At 44.2% G+C, this 23,418-nt stretch overlaps 1 protein-coding gene and 1 non-coding gene across 2 annotated transcripts; both read right to left on the minus strand.

The window, feature by feature from the left end:
- Nucleotides 1-73: 73 nt before the first annotated feature.
- On the minus strand, nt 74-178 carry Trnal-caa (transfer RNA leucine (anticodon CAA)). Its single transcript has 2 exons — nt 141-178; nt 74-119 (listed from the first exon to the last, which is right to left on the minus strand). It is a non-coding gene; the product is annotated as a tRNA-Leu (tRNA).
- An 8,451-nt stretch (nt 179-8,629) lies between these two features.
- On the minus strand, nt 8,630-21,834 carry Trim27 (tripartite motif containing 27). Its single transcript, XM_034510658.2, has 9 exons — nt 21,714-21,834; nt 20,349-21,318; nt 19,160-19,255; nt 17,011-17,241; nt 13,166-13,188; nt 11,475-11,590; nt 11,330-11,362; nt 10,232-10,258; nt 8,630-9,460 (listed from the first exon to the last, which is right to left on the minus strand). Exons 2-9 carry the CDS (start codon nt 20,766-20,768, stop codon nt 8,865-8,867), a joined length of 1,542 nt encoding a protein of 513 aa, XP_034366549.1. The 5' UTR covers nt 20,769-21,318; nt 21,714-21,834; the 3' UTR covers nt 8,630-8,864.
- Nucleotides 21,835-23,418: the final 1,584 nt, after the last annotated feature.

Below are 23,418 nucleotides of genomic sequence, written 5' to 3' on the forward strand. Positions count from 1 at the left end.
ATTTCTTAACGTATGCAATCAAGTCGGTATGTATTTGTCGATACTGAGGCGAAAAAAAATAAAAACAATGCTGTGTCAGAAGTGGGATTCGAACCCACGCCTCCATACGGAGACCAGAATCCCCAGACAGGGAAGCTGTGCTTGAGTCTGGCGCCTTAGACCACTCGGCCATCCTGACACACGAGCAAAAAGTGCAGATATTTTCCTGATATAGAGATTACGCTGGCACCCTAGCTGAGGTAGTAATGTTAAGATTTGTTGGAAACGCTGACAAAAGTTTCCTGCGGAGGAAAAAGAAGGGAAGAAATGTCCAGGCATAAGACTGGATGTAAATGTTTTGAAGACAGAGCGCCTGTGCTCTCCATCTCTCTGGTTCGCCAAGATTATGAGGAAAGACGGAAAACCGGGTCAGCGGCCCTGGCTCTGCTGCTGTAAGTCTCTGACCCTCAGAATTGCACTCTAGAGGTCTGGGACGCTGTACGGAAGAGACATTTGACGGTCAAATGCCACTCAGGGCAGAGCAGTGAATGTTCAGTATTTAAACTCTGATGTATCTGGGGCTAAGTTTAGAGAGTAGGCATACATATTTGCAAATTTTAATCAACTTTGTACCGATAGAATTTTACATATTTTTTATTAGCACAAAGACTTTCCCCCCTGCAAAGTCCAAAAATATTTACATTATGATTCATAACAATAGAACATTAGTTATGAAGTAGCAATGAAAATAATTTTATGGTTGGGAGTCACCATAACATGGCGAACTTTATTAAAAGGTCACAGCATTAGGAACAGTAGTTCTAAGTAGTCAAATATTCTTTTACACAAATTTTAGTAACTGAAGGTATGTCAGTTGGCCTGAATGCCCCCTGTAGGTTCTTATGTTTGAATGCTTGGTCCTCATTTGCTCAAGCTGTTTAGGAATGATTAGCCGATGCGGCCTTGTTGGAAGAGGTGTGTTACTGGGGGGTGAGTTGAAAGTTTCAAAAGTCTGTGTCATTCTCAGCCAGCTCTCTGTGTCTATCTCTCTGTGTCTGTGTCTGTGTCTGTGTCTGTGTCTGTGTCTGTCTCTCTCTCTCTCTCTCTCTCTCTCTCTCTCTCTCTCTCTCTCTGCCTCCCAATTGCAGACAAAGGCATATGCTCTTAGTTAAGCAAATGAGACAGTATTCAACTGCCTTACATTTTTAAATGGGAAATCAACAGATCAAAGTTTATTGATTTTTAATTGATACTGACCAGCTGACCAAAAGAATCATCTAGTCTAAACTTGACCCAGAAAGGATGCTAGGATTAAACAAGAAACTTAGAGATTATTGTTTAAAAAAGAGAAAGCACACACACACACACACAAAGAGAAACCAAAATAAGTTAACAGATAAAACTGGACTTTTAAATAGATTTATAAGGTTTAGCATTTACATTGGAGTTTTATACTTCCTCAGTGCTTTCTAAGCTTTTATTTTAAAAAGCCTTCTTGTATATGTGTATAGATTCTTTGCCTGCATGTATTTGCTGCTGCTCCAGTCCACAAAACTGGAAACCATAATGTATAAGCAAAAGACTGGTAAGGTTAAGAAGGAAAAAAAAAAAAAAGCAGCTCAGACAAAGCATCATGTCTCTCATCTTTTTTGAGTGGTCTTCTTGTGAAGCCTTAGCTAACCTGCAACTTGCTGTTGGGTGTGGGCTTGATTTCTCTATGTTCTGCAACCAAAGTATGCCATTTCCTCAGCAACAGTGCCTTGTTATGGTGGGCAACCAAGAGTGAGAGCAATAGTTTGTGTTGTATGGGGTCTAAGGTCTCCCTAAAAAGATATCTGAGAGGGAGCTATCCCCCACCTGGCACTGAGATTTTCACTTAGTAACTTATGTCTTTTGGAGGAAGCATTTTCTACTCATACAGGGGTACTGTGCTCAAACTCCTTTTTAAAAACATTGTATGTTTTAATTAGCTTACAAAGTAGCAAGCTTTTATAAGGCTTTTCATAAATCCTTTTTATTTAACCCATCCCATACTTGCCTCTCCTCTGTCCCTATCCCCAGCAAGCCTACATTAGTATTTTTTTTTAAGATTTACTTTCTATTTCTGTGTATGTATGTGTGTTGAGTGTATGCCATGTGTGTGTGGGTGCTCATGAAGGCTAGAGTGGCTGGAGTCACAGGCATTTGTGAACTGGTATGGGTGCTGGAAGCTAAACTCTGACCCTTTGCAAGAGCAAGCACGAAGTGGTCTTAGCCGATGAACCATCTCTCCAGCCCCCAATCCTACATTTTAATGAAAGCATTTTCTACAAGAGAAGAGGGGATTTGAAAAGGCTGGCAGATTACTGGAAGAAGTGGTAGAGACTTTAAAAACAAAAAAATATTAAATTAAAAAAAAACTGACAGGTGACTGTACCAGTTTAAAATGACAAGAGTGGGCACATAGTTGTAATTCCTAAGTCTATGGCAGGAGGGCAGGAGGGTCAGGAATTCACTGTCAATCAGGGCTTCATAGGCAGTTCAGTGACAGTGCATATAGGTACGTATTCTGTCTCAGAAAACCAAACCAACAAAATTCCAAGTCTTAATTCTCTTCCCTTCCCTAATGAATTATGGGAACTAAGCCATTTTTTTTCCCCACTGGTAAGCAAGAACTCAGCACTGATTCAGCCCTGAAATCCATGTGACCTTTATAAAGAAACTCATAAGTTCCCTGATTTTCCCATAATTATGTGCAGAATCTACTTTGGGGTATGATGGAAAGTTTGACACTAAGATGAACTGAAATTAAATAGGATTCAACATGAACTGGTGATTGTTGAAGCTGGAGGATGGTGCCAGAGTTTTACTGTATTCCTCATGTGTGTTACTTAAACACTTTCAACAAAAGGCCCTGGGTTAAATTTATAGTACCAGATAGATAGAAGATTGATAATAGATGATAGATAGCTTTGCTTTCCCCTATTATTCTCTTCCTTCAAGGCAATGGACCTTGAATTTGATTCAGAGATCACATGTCATAAACATTCTGCATATGCTATGAAGAGACATGAAAGCACCCAATGTTTATGCCTTTATATACTCTACTATATTTCAAACTTTGAATACACAATTAACCCCACAGAAGGCAGATCTGAGTAAATTTACACTTCAATACAGAAAAGGAAAAGTAACACAGAACATATGATGTTTGGTTTTGTCAATTTAGCAAAATCTAGAATCATCCAGGAAGGGGGACTAACTAGGAATGGTTTGGATTGGGTTTGTCTGTGAAGTTTTCTTTTTCATTATGTGTATGGGGTTTTGCCTCTATAAATGTCTATGTGCCATGTGTGGTGGTGCCCAGGGGCAATGGATTCCCTTGAACAGAAGTTATGTGGCTATGAGCTGAAGTGAGGGTACTGGGTCATCTCTCCAGCCCTACTAAAAATTTTTGATTAGGCTGAAGTGGGGAGATCCATTTTTGATGTGGTCAGCATCTTTTCATGGTCTGTGCCATGGACTGAGTAAAAAGGCGAGAGCCAGCTGAGCACTGGCAAGCATGCATGCATTTTCTCTGCTCTTGGCTGTGGATGTGACTAGCTGCTTCAAGTTTCTGCCAGAGTCTCCTGCTCTGATGGACTGTAATTGGGAATTAGTGAGAATAAATTCATTCTCTCCTAAGTTGCTTTTGTCAGGTTTTTGTTGTTGTTATTTTTTTTTAACCACAGAAACTATAGGTTAAACTAAAACAGGACAATATTGTCAGTGTGTTCACACACCTTGAATCTAAACCAGTAGAGTCAATTCCTCAATAATAGCCCCAACAATTTGTGATTTCTCATTATTTTTCAGAGAGGCCTCATACAGGAGGAAAATGTGGGCTAGGCAAACGACAAGGATTTAGTAATTTAATTACACAATCACGGCACAGTTTATTCCTGGACTGAGCTATGGATACCAGTCTCATGGCCTCAGGAAAAAAGAGGACAATCATCTGCATTAACTCGCTGAAGCCTTGCTTTGCATGATTAAGGTTCTGGGTTTGATGGAGTGCAGTAGGAGGGTGGAAGGTACAGGAAGGACACACAGGAGAAGTGGTGACCTCCAATTTCAGCTTACACTGTTTACTGTAAACAAAGGCCACCTGCAGTGATGTTCCATTTATCCCCAGTTCTTTAGATGCACTCACTTATCCCTTACCATCAATTGACTTGAACTTCCTCAAGGACAGAAGTTGTGTTATCTTGTGTTTTCCCAGGAGTCAGGTTCAACTGCAGCACCCAAAACTGGCTAATTACATATTTGAGCCAAAGAGTCATTGCCTTTCACTGAAAAAACAAACAAACAAACAAACAAACAAACAAACAAAAAAACCCCCAGCATCCTTGGCACATTAGGAACACCTTAGGCACACTGTTTTTATTGGAGGGGGGCAGTCAGAGAGGTAAGTTTCCTATACATAGCCTTTGGTCTGGACTTCAGATAAAATGTAGTAACAACTTTCATTAGCCATTTGGCAGCTCTTTGTCCTTAATTTCATACTTCTTTAAAATGGTTGAAAATTATCATGCATATTCTCTAATCCAAATGGATTTGGCGCAAAGTCTGTCCCATGTTTATTTTCTCTTTATCATCTGAGTGTTTCTTATATTATAGGTGCTGTACCAGGAAAAAAAGGAGCAGCCGAAGGCATGTGTGGATGATTTCCTGTGGCAACAAAAGAATTAACTGGGGCTGGAGAGATGGCTCAGAGGTTAAGAGCACTGGCTGCCCTTCCAGAGGTCCTGAGGTCCAGAGGTTCCAGCAACCAGATGTTGGATCATGACCATTTATAATGAGATCTGGTGTATACATGAGAGGGAGAGATGGAGAATATTAAGAGTTGCTAAACCTTAGTATATAATTAAATAGATCCTTCAAGGACCAGGAGCCTAAAAAATCTTACTGATCCTGTCCCTTCATTTTGATTCAGTAAATGAAAAGGTATTTTATGGTTGCACGCCTTTAATCTTCGCACTTGGGAGGCAGAGGCAGTCTGATCTCTGTGAGTTCCAGAACAGCCAGGGCCACTTACCTTCCTACAGCTACAGATGAATGATTTAGAATTAGCTTCAGGTTTACTTAGATTGTGTGTGTGTGTGTTTTAAAATATATATGTGAAGGTTTTACCTACGTGTATGTATGTATGTATGTATGTATGTATGTATGCAAACCACATCTGTGCCTGGTATCTGAGAAGGTCATAAAATGGCACCAGATGCCCTCAGACTAGAATACTGAGAACCAAACCAGGGATTTGTGCATGAATTCTTAAGTGCTGCACCGTCTCTCCAGCTCAGTTTGAGGGCTCTTTATCCCATTTAAAGTAGAATTTTTTAAAGTTGAAATTTTAAATACTCATGAACTTGCCACCATGGAAAAGCAAATATCACCTCTTGGCTGCTTCCTCTTGGTCATTTTCCCACACATTCAAGTAATGGTGATCCTTTTGTTCATAAACTTAACTCATTTTTTTTTCCATTCAACATTAGATTTCATCTCTAACGTTCAACAGTCCCCTATTATAAAAACATGTATTTGTATGCATGTGCACTCTCCGTCACATACCATGGTGCATGTGTAGAGGTTAGAGGACAACTTTAGTGTTTCAAATACATGTGTATTATTCTAAGCATTTATACATTTGTAGAAGCTAATCAAGCATTGTGAAAGTCACCTGGGTTGATTTCCTAAAAAATGAAGAGTTGGGACATAATTCATTCATTAGGACACATCTACTAATGGCCTTCAGCCATGGAAGCTCAATGCTAGACTAGGAATGAGTATATTTAAATGTGTATGGACTTAAACAATCTAGTATTCTGAGGCCATACAGAAGCAGCTAAGACAAACTCCTGAGATTTCTCTCAGCCTCACTGTAGCAGGAAATCTAAAACCATTATATCTAGGGTAAACATTAGAATGAATAGTTGTTTTCTAGATGTACTCTGACCTTGAAGAAATCATTGTAGAAAACAGTGACCCTTTCTGTTCTCTATAGAGTTGTTTTTTTTCTGAAGGAGCTTTACAGCCTTTGCACTGCAAACAGTGCACAATAAAGACTGAAGTTGCAGAGGTGTGATGCTTTCCATCAGGAACGACATAGACTAGATTAGGACCTTTGGTATGAGGATCTTGTTTTACCCAAAAAAACAACTTTCACAACCAATAAGTATAGTTTGGTGTGGCTGTTCAAAGATTCAGTCCATAGAGGCAGAAGTCCCTGCTGCCACCAAGGCCTTAATTCATCCCTGAGTGACCCTTTTTCTTTAACAGTCCTGGGTAACCCGGAGACACCTCATTTTCTGCAGCACCTGGTGACATCATCCACAAACTTGGGCTGGTTGTTTTGTTGAGAAGCATGTTTTGAGCCCTCCGATCTATTCCACTTAGGGCTGCACTGTTTCAGAGACAATTTTAAAAACACTCAGCTGAACATGTGGCTTCTCCCTGTAATCCCAGCACCCAAAGAACCAAGTCAGGAAGATCACACCAAGTGGGAGGCCAGTGTAGGTTCTAAGAGATTCTGTCTCAAGAACAAAACCCACAACACTAGTAATAACCCACAGAGGCCTGGAAACATTCTCACAGTGAGGTTAGAAGATCAGCCAATACAATGGCTATGGGCCATGTATAAGGCAGTTTCTCACTACTAGAAGCAGTGACAGAGCACTGAGAAACCAGTTGCACAAACTACCTGGAAGGAAGCTACTTTGTTGGAGATTATGGACACATACTAGAAAATAGCCACTACCACCACTTCTCACCCAAGAACCAAAAAAAAAAAAAAAAAAAAAAAAAAAAAGAACAGCAATATAAACACACTTTCACTTTATTTTTAAACATAGTGTTGGAATGGAGTCATGCAAGGGGAACTGAGTGCTTGTGAGAAAACCTCAAGAAAACAAGTTTTGTACCCTCAGTTTCTTCAAGAACATGGACTTAGAAAGTGTTTCCATGCTCCCCCCAGGTGTATCAAATAGGAGCAAGTTCAGAGCTTATTCATTACAACTGGTTGTTATCTGTTTCTATGCCTGTATGGAAAAAATGTTTTTTGCCACATATGGTTTGTCCTTTTTTTTGGTTTTTCGAGACAGGGTTTCTCTGTGTAGTCCTGGAACTCACTCTGTAGACCAGGCTGGCCTCGAACTCAGAAATCCGCCTGTCTCTGCCTCCCAAGTGCTGGGATTAAAGGCGTGTACCACCACCGCCTGGCCTGGCTTGTCCTTGAGATTGTACATTTTACTCAATGGAAACTTTAAACCCCATAAGAGTATAAATTGTCTGATGCTCTAAATAAAGTTGGCTATTGCAAGGAGTCGTTAGTCCACCTCATTTTTAAGCTCCATTCTCCCAGCTCCAAGGACCAATTGGAGTGGTAAATACAGCAAGACATGTACACAAGGGAATCAGGGCTAAGAACCATGGTAGTAGGACTTGCTCAAAGTGATTTTAGCTTCCGGCTCCAAAGGCCATGGAATGGAGTTGCCCCTAATTGCATACCCAATTCCAAAAGGATGCAATGAGGCCCTGGAGCACCATCTCAACACTTCCAGTTTACAAATACTCCAGGGATAATCCTAGATAATACGCACCCAGCACCAAGACAGACCTTTCAACACAATGGAGCAAAGCCATTGGGAAGTCACTGAAACAGACACTGGTTAAAACTTATGCCACTACATAGGCAGGGTCATTTTTCACCATTAATGTAAAATAATTGCAACCAAAACCTGTCCATATTTATGGGGTTAGTAAATTAAGTGCAATCAGAGTAGAGGTACTGTTTCATGAAAGAAAAACTAGGAGTATGTGCGTCATTTCAACAGTCTATGATTCCATCATGGGTTCTTCAAGGGAGTCATGGTCCAGAAATGTCTTAGTTCTCTATTGCTATGGTAAAACACTGACCAAAAACCACCTCAGAGAGGAAAGGGTTTATTTGGGTTATACTTCCACATTAAAGTCCATCATTGAGTGATATCAGGACAGGCACTCAGGGCTGGAACCTGGAGGCAGGACTGAAAAGGACCACTGCTTACTGGATTGCTTTTTTAAATAGCCCAGGACCAAGATGCAGTCTCAGCCATCTCTGGAACACTGCTTCTGTGTACCCCGAGGAAATACTTCCCAGAAGACTTCACCTTAATAGTGCTGGCCTTTGTTAATGAGCTGATTCTTCAGCCCCAGCTAACCAGCACTGACTGCTCCAATAAAACAAGTCTCACTTTAGTGGTTCTGGTCTTGTTACTCACAGCCAGTTCCTCAGTCCCAGGTGTGCAGAAACCACACGTCCTCAAATATATTACAAAATGACCCAAATAGTCTTGGTTCCCCCCTGAAACTTCGTAAGTCAGGTCTCTATCACCTGCATCTCTCTCAACACTTACTTTCCAAATCAAAGTTACAAACGATTCCATAATCCTTTCCAAAATAAGGTCAGGTCTATCATTGTAATAGCTCATAAATCTGGTACCAATTTTTTAAGTTGCTTCTCTATTGCTATGATAAATACTGACCAAAAGCACCTTGGGGAAGAAAGGTTTTACTTGGCTTATACTTCCAAATCCTATTCATATTCTTTTATGTACTTCAGTCATGTGTAAAAAACAAAAAGTGTGAAACACAGGAGGAGGAATCTCATTTTTATTTCTGGGAAATAGCAATACTTTTTTTCATTACATCTCACAATCTGCAAGGGAAGGGGAAGTGTAGTAGAGACCATGGATGGACATCTTGTCTCTCACTGTAGGGGCATGGAAATGTTAAGGACACCCAGCTTTGATGGACACAAATCAAGACAAGACCCCTTGTGCCTGGGGTAGGATTACAGGCACCAGCACTTGTGGTCTAAGTTCACTTCCTCAAGGAGAGGTCTCCATGGAATGACCATGATTCCCAACATGGCCAGAAAACCCATCGATCCCACTCATAGGGCAGATGATCAAAGGAGCTGCACTCTTCCCTCCCGAGTAACTGAGGCTGAAGTAGGGCCGGACCGGACCACAGAAGGTAGCATGAGAGAAAGTAAAGGTATGGCATCTCTCTGTCACATTGTAGAAGGAAACCTCACCAGCATCATAGTCCAAGAAAATCCCTACCCTCTGGAGAGGGGTCCGCAGGGGGAGTGCAGTCATTGGGGATGTAAGAGCCCAATATTCTTTCCCATACCACAATGACACTGCCCAGAATCCATTCTGGGGGGCTGAGGTCACCCCACCTTTTCTGCACACCGAGTCTTCACAGACACCTATGGTCCACTTGGCTTTATCTCCCACCTCTACCTCCCAATAATGTCTCCCAGCGATGAAACACGGAGAGCCCAAGACACAGGGAAACAGATTGAACCGCTCAGGGTTGTCTGGAAGATCCTGCTGGAGGTAACTGTACCGTACTTGCCGAAGATTATCAGAAAGAATCAAGCTGGGGTAGGCTGTGTCTGGGTCCAGGGTCACATCCACTGTAGAGACAAATGGGGAGGTCAGCTGAGAGCCAGAAGAGCCCACGCAAGACCACCTGGCATTCCACCTGCTTCCCTGGACACAGTAAGAGATGCCCACCAGAGGTTGTACTCATTATATCATCAAACACATAGCACATAGTGAACTGCATATTTAAAAAATTACTGTGGGAACCAAGCATGGTGACACATGTGAGAGAATGAGGCAGGAGTATCTTAAGGAGTCCCAGACCAGCCTGTGTTGCATGGCCAGTGTTATATAGCAAGACTCTGTCTCAGAACCTTAAAACGTACTGTTGGATTAGCTAATTGCCTGTGTGGATATCATTGAAAGTAATACAATTGTATTCCCCATTCCTTTTCTCACACCTGAGGCCCAACTTCCTTCATAGACTACATTTAAAGCTTCTTTACGTCTCTAATTCCTGAATTTGAAAACTGGTGGCCAATAGCTTAGCTAAAACTTCTATTACCTTTCAAATCATTCTTGTATTTCTTCTGATATTTTACCTTGAACATTCACTCCACTCAAGTTCTCCCTTTATCTCTTTTGAGACAGAATCTATGCGGATTAATTATGTAGCAAAAATGGCCTTAAACTCCTGATGTCCCCGCCTCAGCCTCCCACTACCGGGGTTCCGGCTGTATGGTCTCTGTATGTATGTAGCTGAAGGACCCAAACTGAGGCGGTCTCAGAGCATTTGTAACATGGCTAGGCTCACAGGGCTTCTTTGATCCTTTCTTCAATGTGGTTTGTCTTCTAGCACCTACCTGAGTATAACTGAGCCTCTCTCAACTCTGAAAGACAAGAGAGAAAAAGAAGTTAGTGACCCTGTGTATCTTTCTAGGAGACATGTTAAGTAAGTGCAATTTGGTTAAAAAACATCATAAATCAGTGGAATCCACTAGCATTGCACAACACATGTGTCAACTGGGTACTGATTTCTTTACTCAACATTATGACTCCATATCTGCTTATCTGCCCAGGATTTTTTTTTTTCCTCTTTTAAAAAGACAGTCTTACTATGTAACTCAGGCTGACCTGAAACTCACTATATGGCCCAGGCTGGCTTCAAACTCATGGCAGTCATCACAGATCAGCTAAAAAGTACTAGGTTTACGGGCATGCTCCACTATGCTTTGCACATGCAAGGATTTTTAGGGTTAGGGGGTTTCGGAACCTTGGCTATACAGATAACATATGTGAACTCTGTAAAACACGGTATCAGACTGAGCCAAGATCAAGAATTCTACCCTCCAGAGAGCCACTGGATTCTGCAAAGGGAAAAAGTTCAAATGCATGACATATATATACATAACTCTTGTACGAACCATCTTTGCTGTAGAGGCTGGGTGGCTCAAATGACACCCACTGCCATCATTAATTTATGTGGGGTTTCTAGCTGGCCAGTGGCAAAGGAAGAGGAAGAGAAACAAACAAGAATCAGATCAAGGAAAGCAACTTCTGGTTACTAGCCACTGAACTAACTGTAGCTGTGGAGTATGGATATGGTGCCACACCTGTAACCCCAGAGGCTCAAGGTCTGAGGCAAGAGACCAGTGAGTAATAGGCTAGACTGGGCTACACATTATGACTGTCTCAATCAAACCCAAACTAGAGCAACAATGTCAAGTGGAGAAGCATATGGATGACATGTGTGTGGTATCACAAATCTCATTACACACATGGAGTCTGTTCTCTCCTTACACCTTTATGAAGGTTCCAAGTACCAGGCTCGGGTCAACAGGTTTGCCAGTAAGTGACTTCACTTACTGAGCCATCTTGCTGACCTCCCTGAACTCTCTCTATATTCAGCTTCTTCCCAAGAAACTTGAAATGTCAAGAGCTCAGGAAATAGGTAAATTTACCTTGGATCTTCTCCATATCTGATTGCATTTTTTCTAAAAACAAAAAAGAGATTTGGTTTATCACTCTAACCGGTTGGAAAATGCATCCTCAGATGCAATGATACAGACATTCAGACTATGAACCCAATTCCTCTCCTCATATTACCTGTGAACTGTTTTAGACTTTCTGTCAAAAACAGACATTTTTGGGCAAAAATATGGATCTTCTCTTGTAGATCTGGAGGTGTGATCCAGGGCTCAGGGATCCTGATTCTTTCAGCCCTAAAATAAAACAAAACAACAAATATATAGATAGTAACAATACATCCTTCCCCTCACTTCTCAATCTTTTGAGGACCAGGGTAGGCCAGGTCCCAGCTAACTTGTCCAACATAAGTAGGCAGTCTTTACAACTAGCTACCACGAACATTTACAACTTTCTTCTAAATCACAATGAGAGACATCCTTACTCATTTCCATCTCTCCCAGAGCACTAGCTCACACACTGCAAACAAGTCGTCAGTAGGCTGTGCTGGCACCTCCCTGCAACATCAGCAGCAACATCAAGATCACTGCTTGTCCCACCCAGGCCATCTAGGGCTACTCAGTGAGACTTCGCCCCGAATCAGAAATCGGAGTCGGGATATGGATTAGTAGTAGAGTGCATTCCTGGCACGTGAAAGTCCGGAGTTAAATACCTAGTGCTGCAGAAGAGGAAAAACAAAACAAAGCACAGCACTGGACCATGACAGCTCATGCCTGTAATTTCAGTTTAAGAAGCTGGGGGCAGGAGGGTCAGAATTGAAGACCAGCCTATTACAAAAGACCTTGTCTCAAAACAAAACACCCACATCTAGCAGACACAAGTCTTACTTTCGTGGGCACATGACTAGGAATGCTACAACTTCCAATTCCTCCCCATCCCAGTAGCTATGAGAACCAGTTATCTGCATACATCTCCCAGCCAACTCATCAAACTGTATTTCCCTTTGAAGTATTTTAATCATCTTCCAAATTGAGCTCCCTCAACATTAGTCTCACTCCTGTAGGCACTGTCATATTAAACACCATCTTTCCAAAGCCCGAATATCTAACTTGCAGCTATAATTGTCTCACCTTATGCCTGCTCCAAATTCTCCCTTTCTTCTGGTCTGACCTCTCTCTCCTCTCTTCCCTCCATTTCTGATGCTGACAATCAAACCCCAGGCCCTTTTATGGCAAACACATGCCATCCCACTGAACTATGCTCACTCTCCATTTGATGGCACAGTAGAGAAATGACTTCAGCTGGGATCCATAGGACCCATCAACAATTTAACAACTCCAAGCTGGCCACGACTCCCGAAGGCCTTATGTGCCCTATCATATGAAAGAGTAAGAGAACAAAATGGGAAAGACTCTGAAATTTGCAGGAAGCAAGAGTTATAATGTGCTCTTGTCCAGCTCTGGAAGTGCCCACACCCAAACCACAGCACCCTCACAAGTGAACTCTTACACCAACACCAAACTGTCAAAAAGTTCCAAAGTGGGTTTTGTTTTTTTGTTTTTTTTTTGAGGTAGGGTTTAGAATGTCTCTGTAGCCCTGGGTATTCTGAAACTCATTACATAGACCAGGCTTGCCCCAAACTCAAGAGAGACCTACCTGCCTCTGCCTGTGATGGGATTATAGGTGTGCCCCATAAGGCTCCATCACATTCTAAAGCTCCCCCAAGGAGCTAAGGAGCTTAGTTTCCTGAAGGAGATTCCCTTCAGGCAGACTCAGTAATCCATCTATCTCTCAGGCTAGCCTACAATGGGAATGTACAGATATGAGCTGAGACAGTCTTAGTTTACATCACAAGGACAAAAAAACTGTACCTGCTCAGTGTGTCGCCAATGTCCTGCAAGAAAAAAAGAAAATAGAAACCATGAGATGCTATGCATAATTTGAGTGTTCTTCCAAATGTTCATTGAAAACCCAGCTATGGGCCCAGGCCTGCCCTCTCAGGGACACAATACTGACAAGATTAATTAGGACATAGTTCAATCTCAAGGACCTAGAAATCAGGCATTGTACTCTTGGGCCTCAGCTACCTGCATGTGCACACTTAGAGAAAAGTGAGATAACCACAAACAGCAGCCACGCCTGCAACGAGCTGTTTACCTTCTCCATTTAGTGCTCTCAATGTTGTTATGGACCTAATTTTCAATTTCCTTCTCTTTCCTGACCCCTCCTCTCTCATTTGCCCTTTGCCCTATAATTTTGTTTCCTTTGCAAAACTAGTTCATACATGTATTCTCCAACCTCTTTTTTTTCCTGCTACAAAAGTGTCATACTCTATTATCATTTTAAAACGTTATTTTTGTATGTGTGTTGTCAGCCTAGAAGAACTCAGTGGATCCCCTGGAGTTAAGGCGTGAGCTGAGCCAGCTGATCTGAGTGCTAAGAACTGAACTCGTGTCTCCTAGAAGAGCAGGAAACACTCTTAACCTCTGAGCTTTTTCCACTTAGCTATGTATATTAGAAACTATCCATTAGTTTATTGGTCCTCTGAGACAGGACATTACTATGTCTAGCCCTGGCTGGCCTGAAACTGGCTATGCAGACCAGGCTTGACTCAATATTGCATTGATTCCTCTACCTCTGCCTATAGAACACTGGTATTATGGGTATGCAGCACTACTTCAGGCCTTTACTAGTTAGTTACCTTTCTTCTTTTTAAAAGTTGCAGAGTATTTTGTGGGACATATGTTTAGCTGACTAAATCAATCTTTTAGGTGTGGAAGACTGTTTCCAATCAATCTCCCTCTCTCTCTCTCTCTCTCTCTCTCTCTCTCTCTCTCTCTCTCTCTCTCTCACACACACACACACACACACACACACACACACACAATGTTAAAGCAATCATTTTGCTATGTATTTTCATACTTGGCCTGACAGCTCTGATTCCCACCACAGACCTAGTAACATCCAGAACCCTTTGCTCTTCTGTCTGACAAGGAACACCGTAGCGTAGTGTTACTTGGCACTCTCTCAGTTTGTAAATGCTGGGGTATTTGCTTACATTCATGAGCCAATTTTATGTTTCTGCAACTTGTTGAGTTTTGCTCATTTTCTCACACAATATCCTTTCAACTTTTTTTCTTCCTCAGACAAGGTCTCACATGGCTTAAACTTCTGATCCTCCTACCTCTACTTCCCAAGTGACAGGGCTATTGTGTAGCCTAGGTTGGCCTTGAACTCACAGCAATTTGGAGTCAGCCTCATCAATGTTGGGAAGGTGAGCATGAGCCACCACACCAGGTCCTCCCTCCTCCAATTCTTATGACAATGTTGTCTCTTATCTAATTCAAGTGGTTAAAAGTTCCAATAAAGTTTTAAGCAGAGCAACAGCTTGCAACTTTAACACTTGGGAAATGAGGTAGAAGCTAAGTTCAAGGCCAACCTGGGTTATGTGAGACTCCAGCTCATAAAACTGAAAAAGTGAACAGAGGTAGTGTACATTTTGCTCTTTTTTTTGACCTTTGTGTAGTTTGCTTTCCTAAAGACTTAAACTCTAACAGCCCTGGATAGCCAGACTTTGTCTACTGATTCAATCTTTGTACACTCCCGCCATCAACCTTCAATTTCTTTTTTTTTTGTTTGTTTGTTTTTTTGTTTTTCGAGACAGGGTTTCTCTGTGTAGCCTTGGCTGTCCTGGAACTCAGAAATCCGCCTGCCTCTGCCTCCCAAGAGCTGGGATCAAAGGCGTGCGCCACCACCGCCCAGCCAACCTTCAATTTCATGATTCACACAGTAATAAATATTCTCACATGCTAAGTGTAGTGGTGTTGGCATGAAATTGTAGTGTTTTGGAGGTCAAAGCAGGAACATACAAGTTTGAGGCCAGCTTAGGCAACATGGCAAACCTATGCCTCAAAAATAAACTAAAACAAAATCCCATTATAATTCCCCCAAACACACTAGACACACCTTTAATCCTTGATCTCTGTGAAACCTCATCTTAAACAGAGTAGGATTTACTTACAATACAATATCATTAAGCTATAAAGAGAAATAAGGGATTAATTTATTTGATAATGTAGATGAAGACTGGAAAAATTATGGTGATTAAAACATCCACATATTATATGATTTCACTGAATATCCAAAATGTAAAAAATCCAGAGGCAGGACTGGAGGTAGAAAGCAATGGAAGGGAATGTTTAACACATGGGGTTTCTTCTGGGGGAAGGGCAGGGTGATATGTGTTCTGGATCTAAACAGTAGCAGAAAATGAAACTCAGGATTCTATGCTACAGAAATGACATTTTGAAATGGTGAAATTTATATTTTCCATGTAAAAACCATCTCAGCATGAAAAGGCCCAATTCTGCTTCTCAGTGCTTACAGAAGAGCAGTGAATACCCAAGAAGGATAAACATGGGGTAGGAGTGGGGCTGGCATGGCAGTAAGTAAGAGCACCTACTTTTCAAGCCTGATGACCTGAAGTCCAGCTGCAGAACTCACATAAAGGTGAAAGGAGAGTGATTCTAAATAGCTAGCTGTCCTCTGACCTCAACATGGGCACCATGTGCACAAACCCCTGTCATCAGTCACACATCCACACCCACCTATCAATCATCACCAAACCTACCCTACCTCACAGAACAGAGGCTTCCCCATACACAACAGAAGACCCACTGAAAACAAATGTGCTATTCCATCCCCAATCTTCTTAGGAGCACACTTCTGATGTCCCACCATTTCTGACAGTGTCCACATGTTCTCTCCCCTGATCCTTACCAGACACCCTCCCTACACTTTCAAAACATTTAGTTCCTTTAAGCACTCCCTCCAGATAAAGGCGCAGTCATCTTCTCATCTCTAAGCCATCATTCCGACCCACAGGTCAACAGCCCCATTTTCCAATCCTCCCTTCTCTCTCTAGCAATAAAACAGGGACATTTATCAAGGCTTAAACCATCTCCCTTATGTTAAAACAGGTTAGTGAACTTTCCCAAACATCTTAAAATAATAAAAACCTACTTAGGCCCAAGCAGCACCAGAACTAAATGGCAGGCCATAATTTGCTCACTACTGTAGTACCTCACCATCCCTTTCAAATGGCATTTATTAAAATTTGTGATAACCATTTACATACTGTCTAACCTTCAGACTAAAACACAATTAAGGAAAGCTAATTCACCCATCACTTAATTCCTGTGCCCACCATAGTACTTAAACCAATGGAAGCCCATCTACTGTGGTCTTGCCCTGGGAGAGCATTTGGCTTCCCTCAGTTATACCAGCACAGGTGAATTATAGCAACATTCAGGCAAACTACCTGCCTCCTTTGGCTGTGGTTAAAATACACGTATATATTAAAATTACTGATGATGATGAAAAGGTCTTGAATGACATGTGGCCCAAATGCTTTGTTACACATAATCTACTCTGAGCAAATCAGATTAGGGAGGCCCTAAGCCTGTACAGGGAAGTGCAGGAAGTGCAGGAAAGGCCCAAGGACTAGGTTTGCCTTTTGCCTTTTTCATGACTCAATGCAATGAAGAACTGAATTGTGTCAACCACGACTTCTAGTATACAGGTTTTACTTCCAAAATGCTTAGCATTTCAGCAGTTAAAAAGGACACGGGTAATCCCTGAGTGCTGCCTGACAAGGTAAAAGCTGCTCTGTCCTCCTGAGCCCACCCAGCTGGCCTGCAGCGGCTCTCCTGGTTACCTGCAAGAGCTCCCTTGTGGGCTGCTGCTGCTTCTCCTCCAGTTGGGCAATCAGGCCACTGAGGTGGGAGATGTTACAGGAGAACTGAGTGATGGCACCGTTGATGCTGTTATAGATGGCCAAGTCGAGCTCCTCGAGGCGAGCCAACAGTCGATACTCATGTTCTTTCAAAGAGTGATAGAGCTGCTCAAACTCCCAAACGATTTTCTCCCTCTCCATCTGGGTCAGGCTCTGTAAAGGACAAGCAAAGGTCAAAAGAGGAAAGGCTCACTGCTAGAATTCTTCAAAATAATCCTCATGACTAAGCCCCAAGATCTCACCACTTCAAATTATACTAAAGTACACACTATACTCACCCACTCACTTTCCAGTCTTTACACACCAGACACGTGACCAACACGAACTGAATTACTTCTTATGTCAATTAACAGTCCCTAGCCGGGCAGTGGCGGCGCATGCCTTTGATCCCAGCACTTGGGAGGCAGAGGCAGGCGGATTTCTGAGTTCGAGGCCAGCCTGGTCTACAGAGTGAGTTCCAGGACAGCCAGGGCTACACAGAGAAACCCTGTCTCGAAAAACCAAAAAAAAAAAAAAGAAACAGTCCCTGATCTTAAGGGACTCGGGTCAAATCAGAGTCAGGTTCATCCATATCATGGATGGGTAACGACAGTGAGTCTTCCTAAAACCCATGTCCACACAGGCTCTTGTAGAATGTCATGTAAGCATCAACTAGATAGGCTTTCGAAGTGGAGCAAATGGCACAGGCAATAAAGTGGGGAGAGAAGGCACATCCTCCTACATGATTAGAACCCACAAACATCTTGCCTGGCAGCCTGAGGGTCATGAAATGGTCAAACAGAAGTGTCGGAGTTAGGTGTGTGCTCTGTGGACGGGACCTGGTATGATCAAGCACAAGGTTCCTGACTTCTATACTTGGTCTGGGCAAGTAATCCAAGCCCTGATTTTTTTTTGGGGGGGTGCTTATGGGTTCCTCTCCACATATGTCTCTATTATAGTTTGTCTATCTTTCTTCCATTTCTTTCTAATTCCCCCATGCCTAGCACTTGGAAGACTGGAACTTCAGGAGCATCCTTAACTATATAGTGAATTTAAGATCAATTTGCGCTATGGAAGATCTCATCCCCCAAAACCCTAGATTTCTAAGAAATTATAAACCAAGTGTGGCAGTGCATACCTGCAATCCCAGCACTGGGGGAGACTAAGGCAGGAATATGGAGAGCTCAAGGCCTGGGCTATATAGTGAAACTATTTCTAAATAAACAAATGGCCAGCAAAATGGCTCTAGAGCAGTCAAGCTTTGACTTGAATCCAGCAAAACCCACTCATTTATGTATTAGACATGGCAGCTTTTGAGATGCAATAACTGCGGGTTTTGTGATTCAGACCTTGTAAATTAACAAAGCTAAAAATACTTATTACTGGGCCCTTTTAGAAAGTTTGCTAAAATCTGACCTGAACTCAACAGCTCCAAGAGCTCTCTACCCACACCTCTTTTAAGCTGGATAAGTCTTTGAAACGCATAAAGCATACAATTTAATCTTTGACAAAATTAAAGCTAAAAAAATCAATTTACTCAGTGTATCCAAAGCAGTGTGACTGACACCCTGGCACAGGGGTTTCTCACTGCAAATCACTTGGCAACCTTGTCTCACTTCCCCACCCTGTCTCTGACTCAGCCCAAAACAAACCGTGTACTTTCAAGTAAAGAAAGGGCAGCACTAGCTGCTGGATGCTGGAGATCCACAGGTTTCCTCTGACCTCTCTCTATTCCAACACAAAGAAATTAAGGCCCAGACAGCCTGCACCACTCTATTTAAACTGGCTAGTGTCAGACCCAAGAAGCAAACCCAGGGTTCTGGATTCCTAGGGGCTTTCTCTCTCCGGACAAACCCCCCAAAGCCGATAAATTGTATATTTTAAGTTCAATCTACACAGGATCACTGAGAAGTTTCTTCATCCCATTTTCAAGCAAGAGGTGTCAGGATCCCACTCAGACAAGTGGCAGAGCTAAATGATGCAAATGACAGACACTAAGGGGATATGCTGTGCTTAGAAGGTTCTCACTACACCCTTGCCAAGGTTATCCTGATGCAATGCCTCTTTGCAGGCTTGAGATCTGGACCCTTACCAAGAGCTCAGCTCGTGCCTGCTCCCCCTGTGCCCGCCGCCTCTTCTTCAAGTCTTTCACTCTTCTTAGGTGCTCCAGCCGATTCTGGATTTGCTCCTGAAGAAAGTAAATAGTCGGCCAGTTCAAGATTTTGCAGATCTTAGCGTCAGAATAGTTACTCTGCTTAGCACACACGAACCCAAACTACAGATGCCAAGGCCCGGCTGGACAGTGCCATTCCTGGGAAGAACCCAAAGCACTGGGGCCAGCACAGCTGTTTTAGCAATTTGTTATTTAAACTCAAGCCACCTACCGGTTCCTAGAAGCATTCTGCATAGGTTATGAGACATCTGGGTAAGGAGGCTCAAAAGGTAAGCTATTCCTCAGATGAATACAGAAAAAAAAAAAGATTTATTTTCCTCATGTACAGAATCAGTAAACATTACTAAATCACAACTCATCTCTAGTTAGTGAAAGGATACAGGTGACAGCTTTGTAACCGTGACTGACATTTGGACGAACTCACATTTAAACGAATATAACTGTTGGTATACACCCCTGCAGCCCTCAAAATAGACTCATTATCACTTCAGAGCTACTTTATACGTAGTAACATTTTCGCATTACTGTGTAGCTGTGCCAGAGTTTATTCAACACTCCACAAAGGCCTCTTCAGGTCCTGTGAGTTCACTTCCTCTTCATAATAACAGTTACCTCCCGAGTTAGAGTGACTAAATCATTTACTCAAGGAGTAAAGAGCTCTGTTTATTTCCATTAGGTTCTAAAACAGGTTACAGGGAAGTGCCGGGGACACAGATTAAGCGATAGGCAATTGCTCGATGTGAATCCAGCCAGCCAACAGTGACTGTCTGGCTTGATATCCTGGGCCAGAGCGAGTTCGAGGAGTTCAAGGCCTATGGAAGTGGACGTGGCTCCATGTGCGTCTCCTTTGTCAAGGGAGGGTCTCCTCGCGCCGTCCCAGTCGCGGCACGCGTTGAGGCAGTTAACAGGGGGCGCTCGGGGAAGGGGTGGGGGTGGGGACGCTTCTGGCCTCGCCAGCTACAGGTTCTCCTTCCGAGTCTAAGTGCGGAGGCTCCGCAGCCAACAGGGAGGAAATGACGGCGGTGGGCCCCACGTCCGGCTCGCCATTTTCTCGGCGGCAAACCAGGAAGCCCCCGGCTCGCCCCTTTGTCCGCCGGCCCGGCCCTACCTTGAAGCCTTCCACAGCCTCCTCCAGCGGCAGCACGCTGTGGCCGCGGTGCTCGCGCGAGCGGTCGCACACCACGCAGATGGGCATCTGGTCCTGCTCGCAGTACAGCTTCAGAGGCTCGCGGTGCTTCTCGCACACGCCCATCTCGCCGCCCGGTCCCGACGGCCGCTCGGTGCGCAGCTGCTTCACCAGCTGGGTCACGTTGGCCAGGTGCCGGTTGGGCCGCATGTTGCGCTGCGGGAAGGTCTCCCGGCACTGCGGGCACGACACGTTAGTCTCCGCGGCACCCCAGCAGCGGGCCAGGCACGCGCAACAGATGTTGTGGCCGCAGTCGAGCATCATGGGCTCCACAAAGTACTGAAGACACACGGGGCAGGTGGTCTCCTGCTGCAGGCACTCGGCCACGCTCCCGGAGGCCATGGCGTCGGCCGGCTGGGCCGCAGGGCATGAGCCCGGAGCCGAGCTCTGGCGGAGCCCGGCGCGCTCGCTCCGCTTCTCAGCTCCGGAGCGGGGCCTCGGGTGCGGGGATCCCAGGCGCGCGCGGAGCTCTCGGGCGGCCTGACCGGTCCCCGCACAGCTGCACCTCACGGACGGCGCGGGAAGGCCTGGGCCCGGGAGCCCGGCTGAGAGCCGAGCAGAGGGGTGTCGGGAACCGGGCGCCACGGGCTGGCTCACCGGGCAACGTGGCCGCGTCAGAAGGGATCCCGCGGCCGCGCAGACTCCTCAGGGCCGAGCGGAAGAGGTGGACCGGGGGCGGGGCCTGGCTTCCCGCGCCGCTCTCCTCTTGGGCCGGGCGGGCGGGTTTCGTCGGCGCAGTCCTGGAGCCCCGGTACCCAGCCCGGGAGTCGGTGGTGGCTGCTGTGCAGTGGGAGCAGGGTGCCCCTGGCCGTGGCGTCGGGACACTCTAAGCTTCTGTGGACCCGTAGTCCTTTGCTGGGTTTCCTCTTAGGGCCTAGGCCTCGGCCGGCTCCTTTAAAAGTAAGATGGCTTTGCATAAGCTGGGCGGGAAGACCAGCTAAGCCCCGCCCAGTGTATGGAGCACTCAGAAACACACCCAATTCCAGGCCATAGCAATCTCTAGAAAAAGGGTTTAATTATCAGCAACTTTTCTCAATGGCAGAAACGGAGAAGCCCAGTTCTATTCCCACCCTAAAGTAATTCGGTTTATGGTTCCGAGCCTCATTTCTGCTCACGTGAAATAGGGATTGACAGAATCCAGACCAGAGTGTTGACCAGACTCTGATACCTACCGAAGTCCTCCCCCATCTTCCTAGCCTAGGCCACTAGGGAGCCATTCATCCCACCGAGAGCCCGCTGGTGAGTCCCTAACTTCTTAACAGGCTCCTCAGGTGCCCAATTTCTCACTTTCTTAAGTGAAGTAGCCAGACCAGACGTGTCAAAGGGCTACTTGGCGACACACTTCTCTCTCTTCTTCCCTGCCACCTGCTGAGGAACCAGCCTGACTGCGGGTTCCTATGAAACCCCCGAAGAAACGACCCGGGTTCTGCCACGTGGGCTTCATTCTCAGAACACTCCCCCTCCCCCACCCCTCACCTCCCGCCTGGCCCCTATGGCGCTGGGGCCTGAAATTCTGATTGTCCACCATGGTGTTGTCCATCCGCCCCTTGCGTTAATAACTTCTTTAATAAGTTCTTACTGGCAGCAATCCGTTTCGGTGTCCTCCTTGAGCCCGCATACCCTATTGCTTTCAAGAATATTTCCCCATCAAGGAGTTACACTTAAAAAACAAAAAACACAGCTTAAGCCATAAAGATCTTTGTCCATTAATTTAAATGAAGTACCCAGTGCATCGAATGGCACTGAGTAGAACCTAAAACTTGATTGTTTCTGCCCAATCCAGAGTCCTGTGATGACCAGAGGAGGACTTGTAGCCTAGTTTCTTAACACAGAATAGATTTGCAGTTCTGTGCGCTGTCACTTCTGCCGTGGCCTTTCCTACTCTCCTTTGGGATTGACTCAATGTCTGCCCTTCGTGTTTGAGCAACAGGGAATTTCTGTGTCCAGATCATCACTTCTTTGGATTCTGCTCGGTTCTTCACCATGGGACATGAAATCTGAGGTACTTAACAAGTCTTGCTCACCCAAGCTTCCATTCTCAATACCTTCCCTTTGAAACCCCAGGCTCAAAAAACCCAGCACACTTCCAGTAAAAGGTAGAATACTTGTTCTAGGTCACACAATAGTCTAGTCTGGTTCAAATCTGACATTGGAAGGAATGGAAAGTTCCACTCTTACTCCAGAAGGAAGAAATCCGTTTTGCAAGCTGGTGTATAACTATGAAATGCAGATAGCAGATATGTGCTCTTACGTCAGCAGTGCAGCTCTGGAGTTCAGCCTTGTCATCAGGACTCACGCTATCTCTGCTTTCCTAACCTCGAGGCAGATGACGTGGACAAACAGGTAAGTAGGTTAAGGTTGAGGAGGTAGGAGAAAGGGAAGCTTCCACTTCCGTGATTGCTACTGGCCCCCTCCTTTCTCAAGTGATGACCGTTTTCTCTTTATCCCCTAAATTTAGTAGGCTTGTCATGAGCTTTATTGCTCAGTTGCCTACTCATTTCTAGTTTGTTTGTTTTTTTCAGGGCCTTAAGCTAGGCAAGTGCTCTTCCGTCCACTCAGTTTTGATGTTTGTTCTTCCACCTTGACCCAAATTATTGCAATACTTTATCTGTTTGCAAATAATTTGGAAATGATTTAGTAGTTAGATGAATGAAATTACTGTTATGAATTTTGTTTCCAGGCTCCACCCCCCCCCCCCCCGCCTTTTTTTGAGTACCAACTATGGTTGTTGGAGAAACCCTGCTGCTAAAGTCGATATCCAACATTACAAAACAAACAAACAAACAAAAAAAAAAACAAAACAAAAAAACCCCTGAGCTTGGTGCAAAATGGTAGACTCCCTTTGTGAGCAGGGCTTCTCCTTCTCTGACCTTGTCTGGGGAGCTTAGAAACCCACCCCCATCCCCATACCATCTACCTGAAGAATGTCACGTAGCCTTGATGAGATTACAGGCTCAGCTTCCTCCACATGAAAACCTGTCCAGCAAGCACC

Source organism: Arvicanthis niloticus, chromosome 8, assembly GCF_011762505.2.
Source record: "Arvicanthis niloticus isolate mArvNil1 chromosome 8, mArvNil1.pat.X, whole genome shotgun sequence".
Taxonomy (NCBI): domain Eukaryota; kingdom Metazoa; phylum Chordata; class Mammalia; order Rodentia; family Muridae; genus Arvicanthis; species Arvicanthis niloticus.